At 37.3% G+C, this 14,015-nt stretch overlaps 1 protein-coding gene across 1 annotated transcript in view; it reads left to right on the top strand.

The window, feature by feature from the left end:
• Window positions 1–14,015, top strand: part of LOC111589166 (collagen alpha-1(XXV) chain) — a 181,943-nt gene that overhangs the window by 163,758 nt on the left and 4,170 nt on the right. Inside the window, exons 24-37 of the mRNA XM_035943763.2 lie at window positions 624–668; window positions 743–787; window positions 1,358–1,438; window positions 1,546–1,608; window positions 2,352–2,402; window positions 3,321–3,347; window positions 4,254–4,334; window positions 4,651–4,686; window positions 5,176–5,229; window positions 5,323–5,376; window positions 6,058–6,084; window positions 8,078–8,131; window positions 10,981–11,058; window positions 13,540–13,578. Of these exons, the coding sequence (XP_035799656.1) occupies window positions 624–668; window positions 743–787; window positions 1,358–1,438; window positions 1,546–1,608; window positions 2,352–2,402; window positions 3,321–3,347; window positions 4,254–4,334; window positions 4,651–4,686; window positions 5,176–5,229; window positions 5,323–5,376; window positions 6,058–6,084; window positions 8,078–8,131; window positions 10,981–11,058; window positions 13,540–13,578 (735 nt within the window). The remainder of the gene's footprint in view (window positions 1–623; window positions 669–742; window positions 788–1,357; window positions 1,439–1,545; window positions 1,609–2,351; window positions 2,403–3,320; window positions 3,348–4,253; window positions 4,335–4,650; window positions 4,687–5,175; window positions 5,230–5,322; window positions 5,377–6,057; window positions 6,085–8,077; window positions 8,132–10,980; window positions 11,059–13,539; window positions 13,579–14,015) is intronic.

Below are 14,015 nucleotides of genomic sequence, written 5' to 3'. Positions count from 1 at the left end.
CGACGTAAGCTAAGCCTACGGAAGTATGTGATGTATTCAACAATGAAAATAAAAGCTGTCAGCTGATTTATGAAAGACATTTTTCATGTGTGCCGCGATGTTTTTACCCCACAATGATAACTAAATGCAATGTGATGTATTATATTCTTTAACGTGGTAGAAAATTGTTGAGTTTCACATTGGCATTTCTTTATCAAACCTGAATCTCTGAACAATTTGGATTTTTCTTTCATTAATAACCCTTTGTGAAGCTACCGACGCATTTAGAAACAAATCGCTGAGCCTTCATGGTCTGAATATCTTCCATTTCACCCTAAATAATTACTTTAAATGGTGTGGAATTTCTGGTTTCATTGCAACGTGATCACATCCCAATAATAATTATTTCTACGTGTGTTCTGTTGTGACTTGTGCATGTGTCTTTCAGTTGAGCATCCTGTTCATAGTCTTTAACTGAGTGCTAACATTTTTTAAATTATTTGTGTGCAAACCATTGTCGTCGTATTAAAATGCAGTTCACTTGTGGTGTATTCAAAGTTGAAAAGCTTGAGCTCATTTCGCAGTCCCATGTGGAAAAATAGTTTATATAGAAGACAACTGTGATCTTTCTGTCTCTCTCTCAGGGTCCTCCAGGGCCTCCTGGGCCTGAGGGACCACAGGGCACGAAGGTAAAAACTGCTTTCTTTATATCGCACCATATGCTTGCTCCACAATTGCTAAAAGTCGTCTTCTGTGGTGCCAGGGGGATCGTGGGATGCCTGGTCTGCCTGGACTCGATGGAGAAAGAGTGAGTTGATCTTGTAATCTCATATATACAGTAGATGAGTCCAATTTTCAACAGATTTATGAAGTACTATGAGCTTGGCTACTTTATTTTTGTAGTTTTATATTGCTTAAGCTATTTGCTACTTGGTGATTAAAGCCATTTAAGTTTAAATTGGCAGAAAAGGAGCACAAAAAAAGCCTGCATTTTAAAATATGGGGCAATTCTCCTGCAAATGTTGAATGCCAAAAAAGAAATAAAAAATGCTGAAGAAAAACTGCCTACCCCAGCTTTAGTATTTAACACTATAATACACTATATGTTTGCATAGAGAGCTGACAGGGTGAATAGTAAAATGGTTACTTTGTTTCACTTGCTTGGATTATTTAATTAAGATAGTATATAAAAACGTCAGTATAAAAATACAGGTTGTAAACATATGTTAGGAAAAATGCTAATTTATGCTAACTTAGCCCTAAAGCAGCCTTACAAAAACAAAAGCACCACAAGCAATATTTAGCTACAAATGGATATTACACAAGTAGAAAATGACAATATACTTATAGATATATGTACATTTCCATCCTCTTTCAGGGATACAAAGGTTCCAAAGGAGACATGGGAATGCCTGGAGCTTCAGGAGACAAAGGAACAACCGGTTTACCTGGCTTACCTGTAAGAATCCCAGATACTCACATTCAGATTTAAAAAAGAAACCTCTGAAATGTCTTTGTGTCTCACTAGATAGAAATGATACGTCTCATGAAGCTTTTGTTCTTCAGGGTGTCAACGGGGTGAAAGGTGATAAAGGAGATCCAGGACTACCTGGTCCTCAAGGTCCTTCTGTAAGTAGCATTCTATCCCAGCTGACTGAGGTGAAGGCAGGGGACACCCTAGACAGATCGCCAGTCTGTCGCAGGGCTACACACAGAGACAAACAATCACTCTCACATTCACACCTACGGGCAATTTAGAATGATCAATTAACCTCAGCATATTTTTGGACTGTGGGAGGAAGCCGGAGTACCCGGACAGAACCCACGCATGCACAGGGAGAACATGCAAACTCCATGCAGAAAGATCCCGGGAAAGCCGGGACGCGAACCAGGGATCTTCTAGCTGCAAGGCGAAAGTGCTAACCACTACGCCACTGTGCAGCCCCCTTAATCTTCATACTACAGCAAATATCTGGAAAGTAATCTGCTCATAAAAAAAGGCAATTTTACAGTTCAACGCAAAAGAACAAATTAATGTTTAGAAAAACACAGATTTTAATGTGGATGTTATTTAAAGTTTTTGGCCTGGTTTTTAGAGTTAATATTTAGACTGATAAAAATTTAAATTTTAAATATAAATGGTATCTGTAATTAAACCAAGCAGTAAAAATCCGTAAGAAAAAAAACTGTTGAGAAATATTTAAAAATGTTCAGTTTTTACCTGGACACCAATTTTTACAGATGCTTTTCAGAGCAAACTACTCTGCAAAGTATTGTTATATATTATAGTGGGAATATAAAGTTTATTTACAATCTTTTCACCTCATTGATTCATTATTTGGTAACATCATTTATATATATAATATTTTCAGATTATTGGCCCTCCAGGAGCACCAGGGCCTCACGGACCCCCAGGACCTATGGTAGGTTTCTGTGGATACCAGACATTACTTAACTTGACTCTTGAACTTGTTTTATGGCACTTATCCAGTTTGTTTTCTACTGACTAGATCCTTGCTTGTGTTGTATCTACTCTCAGATGTACATCGCTTTGGATAGAAGCGTCGGCTAAATTAAATTATAGAACTGTAGAATTGTAGCTTAAATTCATTGTAAAACTCATTTAATCATATAATATGCAGCTACATGACGCTGATCTAATGAAATGGTAGCGAATATGCGTCATAACAGACTGGAATGTAATGAGGCGTCAACGCTTCTCATCCTTACTGTGGTAAACAAATCTGTTTTACATCAGGTGTTTTTAATTCTTCCCTTGCAGGAGTAAAAACACAATGACTTAATGCTGTCATGGCAAATGAATTAAATGCAGTAACACTCACAGTATACACTGCAGGGTTATTCGGTTCATGCTAGGATAGGTTTATACGGTGGTTAAACATAGAAGTTTTTAAATTCTGACTTCAGAAAGCTTCTAACAGTAGTTTGAGACACCACAGTTTTCTTTTTAAAAGCTTTGATGGCAAAATGACCAAATCCATCTGGTTAGTCCACTGTATTAGCTTCTGTGGGTGTTTAGGGTCACTGTAAAAGATATTTTCTTCAGCTAACAGTCACTGACTTCATCTGTCTTCGTCTGTTGCCCCGTATAGCAGTCTGACTTGTGTGTAATCCCCCTGCAGTGTTTGCTTATATAAAGTCACCTAGAAACAGAGTAAATATAAAACACAGGGTGGAGCATTTGTACTGGCTTCACTGAGAGAAATGTCATGGTGCTGCATAGAATACAGAAATGATCACCAATGTAAAAGATAGAAAATTATTTTAATGGAAAAAAAAACAGGAACTAATTTTTTTTGCCACTTTTTATTGGTTTTCAGGGACCCCATGGCTTCCCCGGACCGAAGGTAATGCTCAACAAGAAAATAAACTTCACCTGTATGACACCAAGTTCAGGCAAATCCAGGTTATTGTGAATATGATTAAACCAAAATGGGCACATTTTCTAACCATGAACCTCATTTAAATGTTGCAAGAACACATTGTTAGTGTTTATTCATGCAGTTTTGTGTGTTTTCCAATTGTAACACATCCTGTAAATCCCACTGTATAAATAGCTAGTGAACTTTTGTCCACATTGTAATATACTGTTCCTGTACTCACACTTACATATTTCTTTAAAGGTCCCCTTTTCAGCAAGTGTATCAAAGTCTTTATCAAAGGGCACTTCTAAACGGGCTGTTTTGCTCTGAAAAACAATGAGCTGCTGCTGTCCCTGCCCCCTTCAGGAAGAAAACTCTCTCTGCATTTGTAATTGACAGCCAGAACCATGGGTGGAAGTTTTATTTGCTTGTAAAGCTGGGAGGCTAACTAGTTGTTGGGGAGCTTCAGGAACATCTTCCCACCTTTTTAAAACCACCAAACAACCACAAGACACAATAAAAATGGATTTTCACCATATAGGACCTTTACGGTGTGTTGGCAACACGGTTGTGGACACAAGGAGACTTCGACTTACTTGATGTTCCTGAAACTTTTAACTTCATCTCATGATTGGAGTTGCTCAGGTGTTATGGAGATAAGACGTATGTGGTGAATGTAATTACAACATATGTGAAGAACCCAAACAAACAAAGGCCAACTGGGTAAATCTGTATAATCAGGTAGAGGTTGGCTGCCAAATTAAGGGGTGTTAAAGAGGATATTTCTGGCTCAGCAGAACTTTAGAGCAACTGTAAAGCAGAACAACAGGCACAGACGCTATTGCAGATACAGTGACTGTTTCATGTTCTCCTGCTTCCTTTGTTTTCCAGGGTGAAGGTGGTTTACATGGTGCGAAGGGTATAAGAGGAGAACCAGGACACAAAGGAGACCGCGGGCCTTTGGGTCTCCCTGTAAGCATCACCAACCACACAGCCCTTTATACCTCCAGACACCCACAGAAATACCTTTTTTCTATTTTAGTCCTGCCACATGTCTTATTGTGTACTAGGCCACACATTCGGGTGTGTGTTTGTGTGCGTCTATAATGGCTTCTCCGTGTTCTGTCCTCATTTTCATTTGCCTGGGCTGACTACTTTGCCAAACTCCCTGTAACACACAGTGTAATTTCGTTGTTGTGAACCCTGCCATCGACCTGTCCTAATAACAGTGTTCATCTGGTACTAATCCCGCCTTGTTCATGTCACTCATACCTCCATAACCACGCAGGGAGCCTCCGGCTTGGACGGCAAGCCCGGAATTAGGGTGAGTGTCATGCGACCAAGAGGCTTCACCACCCAACTTCTGCCTACCTCTTTCCCCCTCCATACAGACCCTGATTCTCAGTCAAGGTTTTTTTGTTTTTTCACTCATGCCACCTCATTCATTCATTCTTCAAAGAAGTTTTTTACTAGCTCTAATGAGTTCAATTAAACCACACAGGTTCACAGGATAGTGAGCGAACACAACACTGTTACAGCAGACTCCTGTTTTGTCTCGTGCTGCATTAACAGAGCATTAACACACACTCATACATTAACTATGGCAGCAGTGTTGTAATTGTCCCTTGTGGCCAGTGCACGTCTACTAGTTCTGTGGGCTGTTCGTAGGTCCAACCAGGTGGGAATATTGCACAAAGGTGGAGGTTAAACATGATTCTTGCTTTTTATCTGCTATTTGCTCTTCAAATTATTCTGACAACCAACCTACTGGTACAAAAACGTAAACTCATGATGATAACATCGCTCTCTGCAGGGCATGGATGGACCTCCGGGTCCAGCTGGTCCAGCTGGGCCAAAGGGTGACATAGTAAGACTTCATATCTGACTGATAATGTAGAACATTTTAACTTTTATTTAAACATTTTAGGACTGATTTTTAACATGTATTTGTTTGTACTAGGGTGAGAGAGGAGCACCAGGCGAGCCAGGACCAAGAGGACCTTATGGACTACCTGTAAGTGTATTAAGGATATGGTTATGTTGAGCCACATTTGTAGTATAATACATGTATTTGTATACATCCAGTAGTGTCATATCAAAGTCAGATTTGTTCATAAAGCACATTTAAGAACAGTAAGTGCCACACAATTAAATACACCACAAAAAACAGAGACTTAAAGAAGATACATTGAAATAGTTTGAACACAACAAAAAATTAACTCAGGTTTGTCAGGCTCTACTTGTATCTAACGCCAGCTAAGAGACTTAAAAGTTTCTAAAGTTTGAACAGAAAAAAGGTAGTCTGTTCTGGAGATTAGGAGCAGCCACCGCTTGGATCTTGGAACATTTAAAAGCACCATCTTGGTTGACCTCAATGCTCTAACTGAGGAATAATGATGCAAGAGTTGTGCTAAATAAGGCGCACCAGCTGATTTAAAACTGTAAAAACAAGCTAAATCTATCCTGAAACACAAAGGAAGGCAGTGGAGGGAGGTGAACACTGGTGTTACGTGATCATGCTTCCCTTTTCTTGTTTCTGTTAGAATAAATTTTGTGGTTACGTACATTTTCCCCCATTTGTTCGATGCTATATGATCTGTATGTTTGTCCAGGCTTATACTGAGATGCATGCATTCGTGAAAGTTGGTTGTGTGATGCAAATAATGCTATTTATCTTTTGTTGTTGTTGTTGCAGGGAGCTGCTGGAACACCAGGGCTGGATGTAAGTCTGTCTTTATTGGTTCTGTTTTTATGAGAGTAGAGAATTTAAAAAAAAAAAAAAAAAAAGGAAACCAGAATTAGTAATGTAACCATGAGTCAAATAATAAAAATAATATAGAATAAAAGCTTTACATGATCAAAGTAGCTGATAAGTCTATGAAAACGTTGACATGATTTCCACAATTTATCTGATTTTGTGATACAAACATTTCATCTCAGACCTGCATTTATATCCCACATGGAGATTCAGTACTGATTTAAGATGCTTCCTCAGGGACATTAAATGCTGCTCCACACCCAATGCTATTTAGCTAATTGTATAAAGGTGTCGATTCCTGCTCAAGGTTAATACATTAAAAGTATTTTTGCACATAAGGAGTTGCTCGTTTTCCCTCCTTTTTTATGAGATTTTACTGTTTTACTATCAAATAAAGTGCCTCTAAAATGTATTTACCCCCTTGGAAGTTTTCCCCTCTCTTGTCTTTCAGCTTGGAATTATGGTCAATTTAATTTGGACTTTTTGACACAAATTTACCTAAAAAGATTCTTTCATGTCAAAGTGGAAAAAAAAATCTACACAGCAATGTCAGTTAATTCAAAATCTAAAATATTAAATAGACGACTGAAAAAATATTCACAACTTTCATGTTGGCAATGAGTAGATGTCAGCTTTGCACTTTTAGACACTGAAATTTTAATTTAATCTCATTGGACCATGAGTGAGCAGCTCTTTTCAAGTCCAGCTTGGGTTCTCAGTTAGATTGAATTCTGGGCTCCGACTTGATCACTAAATAACATTCACCTTGTCGTCTTTGAACCATTTCTGTATAGCTTTCACTGTATGTTCCAGGTCATTGTCTTGATGGAAAACAAATATTCTCCCAAGTGGTAGTTTTCTTGCAGACTGCATCAGATTGTCCTCCAGTGTTGCCCTATACTTTGCTGCACACACTAATGTTGCCCTCTACCTTTACAAGCCTTCCAGGGCCTGCTGCTAAGAAGCACCCCCACATGATGCTGCCACCACCATGCTTTACAATGGAGGTGGTGTGTTCGTTATACTGTGCAGTGTTTAGTGTCCGCTAAACATAGCAAAAAGATAAAATTTGGTCCTACCTTCTTCCAGTTGACTTCACAATCCTCCACTTGCTTTCTAGTGAACTCTTAGTCAAGATTTCATATAGCCTTTTATCAACAGCGTCTTTCGCTTTCGCAACTCTGCCACAAACCTTTGACTGGTGAAGAACAGGCAACCGTTTCTCCCACCTCAGCTGCTGAAGCTTGTAACTCCTTCAGAGGAGTCATAGGAGTCTTGGTGGCCAACCTCACTAGACTCTTTCTTACACAATCACTCAGTTTTTGAGGACGACCTGCTCTAGTCAGATGAGCCTGCGACTTATGCTTATTAATAATCCTTTTCACTGAGTTGCTTTGAGTGTTCTTTTGTCTTCGTGGTGTAGTTAAAGGGAGGAGTACTGATTCACCAGTGACTGGACCTTCCAGATACAGGTGTCTTTATACTACAGTCACTTGAGACACAATCACTGCACTCAAATGATCTCCATTTCAATAACAGTGACTTCTAACACCAACTAGCTGTACGTGTTGAATTAAGTGAGTCACTTTAATGCAATCATTTATGTTACACACTGTTTTCATTTCTTTGTGAAATCTGTTTCCACTTTGACACAAAAGAGTCTTTCTGTAAATTCATGTCAAAAAAAGCCAAGTTAAATTCATCACAATTCAACGTTGAGGATGAATACTTTTTATCGGCATTTTTTACACTAAATATATATATGCTCAGGTATTTCTCAGTTTCACATCCCTCCAATTTCTTGCAGTCTCAGTTTGCGTTTTTGTCACCTTCCTTCTTTCACTGTCAGAATTCTTTTTAGTTTGATCCTGATGTTTTGTCTTTCGATTTATGAGGACAATAAACCCTCGTATGTGTCTGCTCGGTGAAGTAATGAAGTGGAGTTGTACTTTCACAGGGGTTGCCAGGCTTAAGGGGAGAGAAAGGCGACGATGGGGAAAGAGGAGAAAAGGTAGATGTAGATATGCTGCAATGGTTTCTTAAGTAAAACCCCTTAACATGACAGAGGACTGATGTCAATGGACAGTGACAGGATTTGAAGTGGTTTTTGGTATTTATATAGTCGCTGTACCCCAGTTTGACGTGACTGAGTACATCGTATCTGAACAAGGATGGTAATTGTATTATTATTCATTTAAATTTGCCTTTTTTTAACCTAATGATTTCCCTTTACTGTACTTTACTGCAGATACCGTGAACATGTGTTTTGATAAGGATTCTTTTTTTTTTTTTGTGCCAATTGGATAAAAGCTCCACATAATGCAAACCCACCTTTGCATAAAATGTCATCCCCAGTCCTCTCAAACCAGCTTTTGTTCTCCACTTTTCAATGATTTACCATCTCATTTTCCTTCAAAATCACAAGTCCAATCTCATTCTGAGGCATCTGAAGGTGATTTCAACATATTAGCCCAAACAAGTCCATTGACAACAGGCTCTTAAAATTCATGTTTCTTTTATTTTCTGATGTTTCCATGCATGAACATAAATTTAAACATTTCACTTCCTTGAGTTCTTGAGCCTGTTGATAACTCTTCCCTTGCTTGTGTTTACAGCAGTCTATATTGTTCAGTGTTTACTGTGGATGTTTCACTAACAAGTATAATGTTTTTTTAAAAGATGTTTTGTGTCTTTAAGAAACTGTATCCTATTCTATGGCATATAAAGGCACTTTGCATCTGTTGTGCTCTGTCAATCTGTGTTTTTAACAGCTATTTATAGATATACACTGCAAAAACTCATAATCTTACAAAGTCTATTTGTCTTATTTTTAGTCAAAATGTCTCATCCCACTTGGTTTAAGATAAATTCACTTAACAAGTGACATTTCAGCAAGATAGAGGGACTTGTTTTAAGATAACGCATCTTAAATATCTTGTTAAGTCAAACAATCTTGAAATTATCTTGTTTTGAGTTGAATTTTACAAGAAAAACTCAAATTAAGTTTAACCCTTGTGTTTTCCTGCGGGTCAAAATTGACCCGTTTCAAAGTTTGAAAATGTTGGAAAAAATTATTTTCACAGTGAAACTTCTGATGTCCATATTTTCAACATTTTTGGAAATCTTTAAACATTTTTTGGTGGAAAAACAGAAATGTTAAAAATGTTTATTAAGAACATTCACAAAAAATCAAATAAATATAAAAGTTTAAAACTGACCTGAGATCAGATAAATATAAAGTTTAAAACTGACCTGAGATCAGATGAAGTTTATAACTGACCTGAGATCAGATGAAGTTTAAACCTGACCTGAGATCAGACCAATGTAAAGGTAAATATAAAGATTAAAACTGACCTGAGATCAGATCAATATGAAGTTTAAAACTGACCTGAGATCAGATAAATATAAAGTTTAAAACTGACCTGAGATCAGATGAAGTTTAAAACTGACCTGAGATCAGATGAAGTTTAAACCTGACCTGAGATCAGACCAATGTAAAGGTCAATATAAAGATTAAAACTGACCTGAGATCAGATCAATATGAAGTTTAAAACTGACCTGAGGTCAGATAAAGTTTAAAACTGACCTGAGATCAGATAAAGTTTAAAACTGAACTGAGATACATATGAAGGTTTTGCAAATTTTCAGAAATTTGAGGAATTTTTTTATCAGATTTTTGGGATTTTTTTCAGAAAATATTATAGAATATAATAGAAACAATCATTTTTGGTGCCCGTAAATGAACACAACAGGAGGGTTAATACATCTCAAATTAGGAGGTTACATGAAAGCGAAAATCTATTTTGTGTGAAAACTGCTTTTAACTTCTTTAAAAATGCACTATAAGCAGTCAATATCATCGCACTTTTAATCTGTAGTAATGAGGCTTATATGAGTTTTGAGCATGAACACAATGCAATATAGTTCAATTTGCTACAAATTCATACTATTAAAACTAGAATCATGCACCAAAATATTGTCACATTGATCAGAAATATACCTGTACTGTTACATTTGTCAGTTTTGGTGCTAAAAATGTGCATCTTGCATACTTTAATTTCAGATTTTTCATTCATATCAGCACGTTATACCAAGATAGTGATTAGAAAACATCTTATTCTAAATGGATACAGTTTTTCAGTGTTCAGTAGATTTAATTCTGTGTTTCTAGAGGTATTTTTCCCTGCTACTCTTTCTCATCCTTTGTGCCCTTGACACCCCTTTTGGCGATGAACTGTTTCCCGCTCTTTCCTATCGTACTATTGCCCCCCCTCCTTTTTTTTTTGTCCTCCTCCTGTCCTAAGGAATGTTTTTAGAATTCCCAATATTCTCTAGTATCCCCTCCTATCTAACACTGATCGTGTCTCTTTCTCCTTTGTGGGCCTCCTTTCTGTAATCCCTCCTAATTGCAGTCATAATTGTTGGAGAAAAAAAGTGATTTTAACTTGACCAAACCGTTGTATCCACAGGGGGAGAAGGGAAAGAAGGGCAAAAAAGGGCCTAAGGGCGAGAAAGGAGAACAGGGTGCCCCAGGATTAGATGCACCCTGCCCATTGGTATGTCCCAACTGTGAGCTGGAAGTGGCCTCCCAGCCGTGCAGAGCGAACGAGGATGAGCTCCCCGTGGCTGCACCGACACCCGGCGCCCTGCCCTGAGATTTAAAGTCTATTACTTACACAAAACATGCCATTAGATGCTAAAAAAGAAAGTTGTAATCGGGCTGGATTGTGGTGTCGGCTCGCTCACAGGGCAGCTCCTCCTTCACCCTCGCGCTTGTGTCCGTCACAGTGGGACGGATGCAGGGGTTGAGGGTGGTCCACCTCTCTCCCAGTAACACTCCCAGGTCATCTTTGCAAACAGGGTTTCCGGGGATTTAAGGGTGAAAAGGGGGAACCAGGGCAGCCAGGTCTGGACGGGCTGGATGCCCCATGCCAATTGGTACAGTATCTCTCTTCTTCCTAAACCTCCTACCCAATGCATGCCGCTCACCTTCACCGAAACGAGAACCATGCATGACCTGAGAGCTTGACAAGCACGAGAACACCTTGGTTTTAAATTTCCATTCATCAAGTGTTAATAAAACGGCACTCAACTCAAACATAAATCTCACTAATATCCTGATCGCAAGCAGCCTCTTTTAGATAAACACATCACTACGAGTGAATTATGCAAAATAAACATAATCAATACTTCAATCTGTCCCTCTAACTGAATCTTTTCATTCCCTTTAATTAAAACTTAGAGAAAAAGCTTCTACCTGATTCCTCGTTGGACCTTTTAACCTGATGCTAACACAGACTCCTTTACTGATGAGACACCCATGCTAAAGGTGCATGGACTCCCTCCTTTACTCTGTTAACTCTCCTGTCCCTCCCTGTTTTTGTACCAATTGGGCCAGACCATGATGAGAAGAGAAAATATATGAATTATTTTAGTCAGCTACTCCTGCAGACATATTCACACTGAGGAAATGAATGTTTTTAAATGAGACAATGCTGTGCAATGCATGGACATTCAAGCACTATGGGTAGAAATGTGGGTGTTTAAAGTAGAATCGTTTTGAGGTGATATAGGGATATATTTGCACACTGTGTCTGGAAGGTAAGCAAACATTCAAATATCATAAATGTCATCTAGTTCAATTACATCTGCATTTGTTCACTGGAACCAGCTGCATTCATTTTATGATAAGACTCAGTGGTTTTGTTATAGTGTCCCCCAAATCCCGTTATTTTCTCCCAGATCAATGCTGGTTTGAAATTCAACTGCAAAAAAAATCCTGTAAAAAATGTTTTAAAAATGCTGAAAATATAAACATGTGTATTAATATTCTGAACCTTTCTTTCAAATAATGGGATATATCTGTAAAATAATGTTTGTTTGACTGTTAAATGCTGATTTAAGTCCTTTAAAACTAGTGTTATTTATCATGTAATTAATTATCTCTACAATAAAATACACATTTTTACAGTGGATATTACTTACAGGTTGTTGGGGAGGGGTTTGTCAAGATGTAAATTAGATCTTTTTCACTGTGATTTTACAAATTATCTGCAATTTACCAAGTGCTGAAAATATTACAGTTAAAAAGGAATTTAGAAAATCTATTAATTGAAATGATTTTTTACAGTGTAAGAGGCAGCTATAACAGAATCACTGAGTACAAATATGAACATTTCTATGTGCATGAGCCATATTTTGCTGTGTATTTCATGCATGAATGAGAATAAACTCTTGACAGTTGTCATTACATGTCATCAAATATATGATATTACTCTGACACTCAGAGAAAAAATCAAAAACAAAGCAAAGACAAATGTTGTTTGCATTAATGTTACAAAAATTTGATCTAAATGGGATCAGTGAGATGTTATTACAGGGTTATTTGATCTCAAATCATGCTTTTTTAACTGCCTGTCGACCCACTAGCAACGCATTTTTATGCACAACAAAAACTCAAGAACTATTCGAACATAAAAACTTTGTTATTTCTCATCATGTCATTGATTCAGAATCCACATATTGGACAAATAGATCAAATATTTTCTGATTATAGGTGATTTGATACATGAAAAAATGAAGTCATCATGACACATTAAGTTAAAAAATTTTGATTGCAGAAGTCAACTGGTGATATTTTCTGAACCATAAGTAGTTTGATGTCACAATCATACAAAGCAAAACAGCTACAATCATCTTTAATGCAAAATGTTTGGTCACAAACATGAAGAAAGTGACGGCTCCATTTCAACTCACCAATGATCGATTAGACTGATTATGATTATTGGACTATTAGATCTACAGTATTGAGAAAAAACATGCTGAAACTGGGTCAACAAACTCTTTTTAAAAATGTTCTCAGAAAGTATTTGACGTATTGATATGCTACAAAAATTTCAGGCAAATCAGAAATGAGTTGAGGAGAAATTATTACAAAAAATGTTCTAAAAATTTGGTAATTTGAGATGAAATAACCCTGGAGCATCAGATTTGTTATTTTTACATGGATATAATGATGCAGTTTCACTCATGCACAAGTCTGCAGCTTCAGAGTGGGAAAACTTTAATACCCAGAAATCCTTTATGGCTCTGCAAGCTGCGAACAGGCCGCTCATGTTTACCAGTTTTCAAATGATCCTAAAAGGACTAAAGAGACAACACAGATGAACTAAGCTTTCTGTTGAAAGTTGCAAGTTTTGAATGCAAAGCAATCTTCTCACATCAGATCTTGAATTTGTTACTCCAAGCATGACGGTTTGTGACTTGTGCTTATTAACTGGATGCATTTTTCCATGAAAGTCTGATATTTGTGATCGATGCTTACTGATTAACGTATGATGGCCTTGTGTAGATAGTTCTACACATCGTACTACCTCGTTCAGCTCTCACTGTTTATTTCTGCTGCTTTTCCCCCATCAGGGCCCGGATGGATTACCAATGCCTGGGTGCTGGCAGAAGGTAAGACGAGAATATATGACGATCGTAGAGCCATAGTTTGTGCAGAGTGAACCACATGCAATCTGGAACCTACACTGTAAAACAGAAATTAGTAGTAACGGTGAAATTATGGCAGCAAAGGTGTTAGAAAATCATATATAAAAAAATAGTCAAATATTGTAAGATACAAAAAGTGTAAAAACTGTGAAAATAGTTAAAATTTATTTAAGTATAATGTAATGAATACTTTTTTCTGGGATTTTACTCACTATTATTATTGTTTTACAAAACAGCCAAAATCAGTAAAATAGCAGTTTAAAAATATTTACTGTTCCCAATCCTTCATACACATATGGTTTCCTTTAAATAATGGCAAATATGTGTAAATACTTATATTTTTCACTTCTTGAAATACAAATAATGTTTTATAAAATAGTGTAATTTTACAGTCAAACATT

The sequence above is a fragment of the Amphiprion ocellaris genome, chromosome 23, assembly GCF_022539595.1.
Source record: "Amphiprion ocellaris isolate individual 3 ecotype Okinawa chromosome 23, ASM2253959v1, whole genome shotgun sequence".
Lineage (NCBI taxonomy): Eukaryota > Metazoa > Chordata > Actinopteri > Pomacentridae > Amphiprion > Amphiprion ocellaris.
Note: the sequence above shows the minus strand (reverse complement) of the source record. Positions and strands in the feature narration are given on the sequence as shown.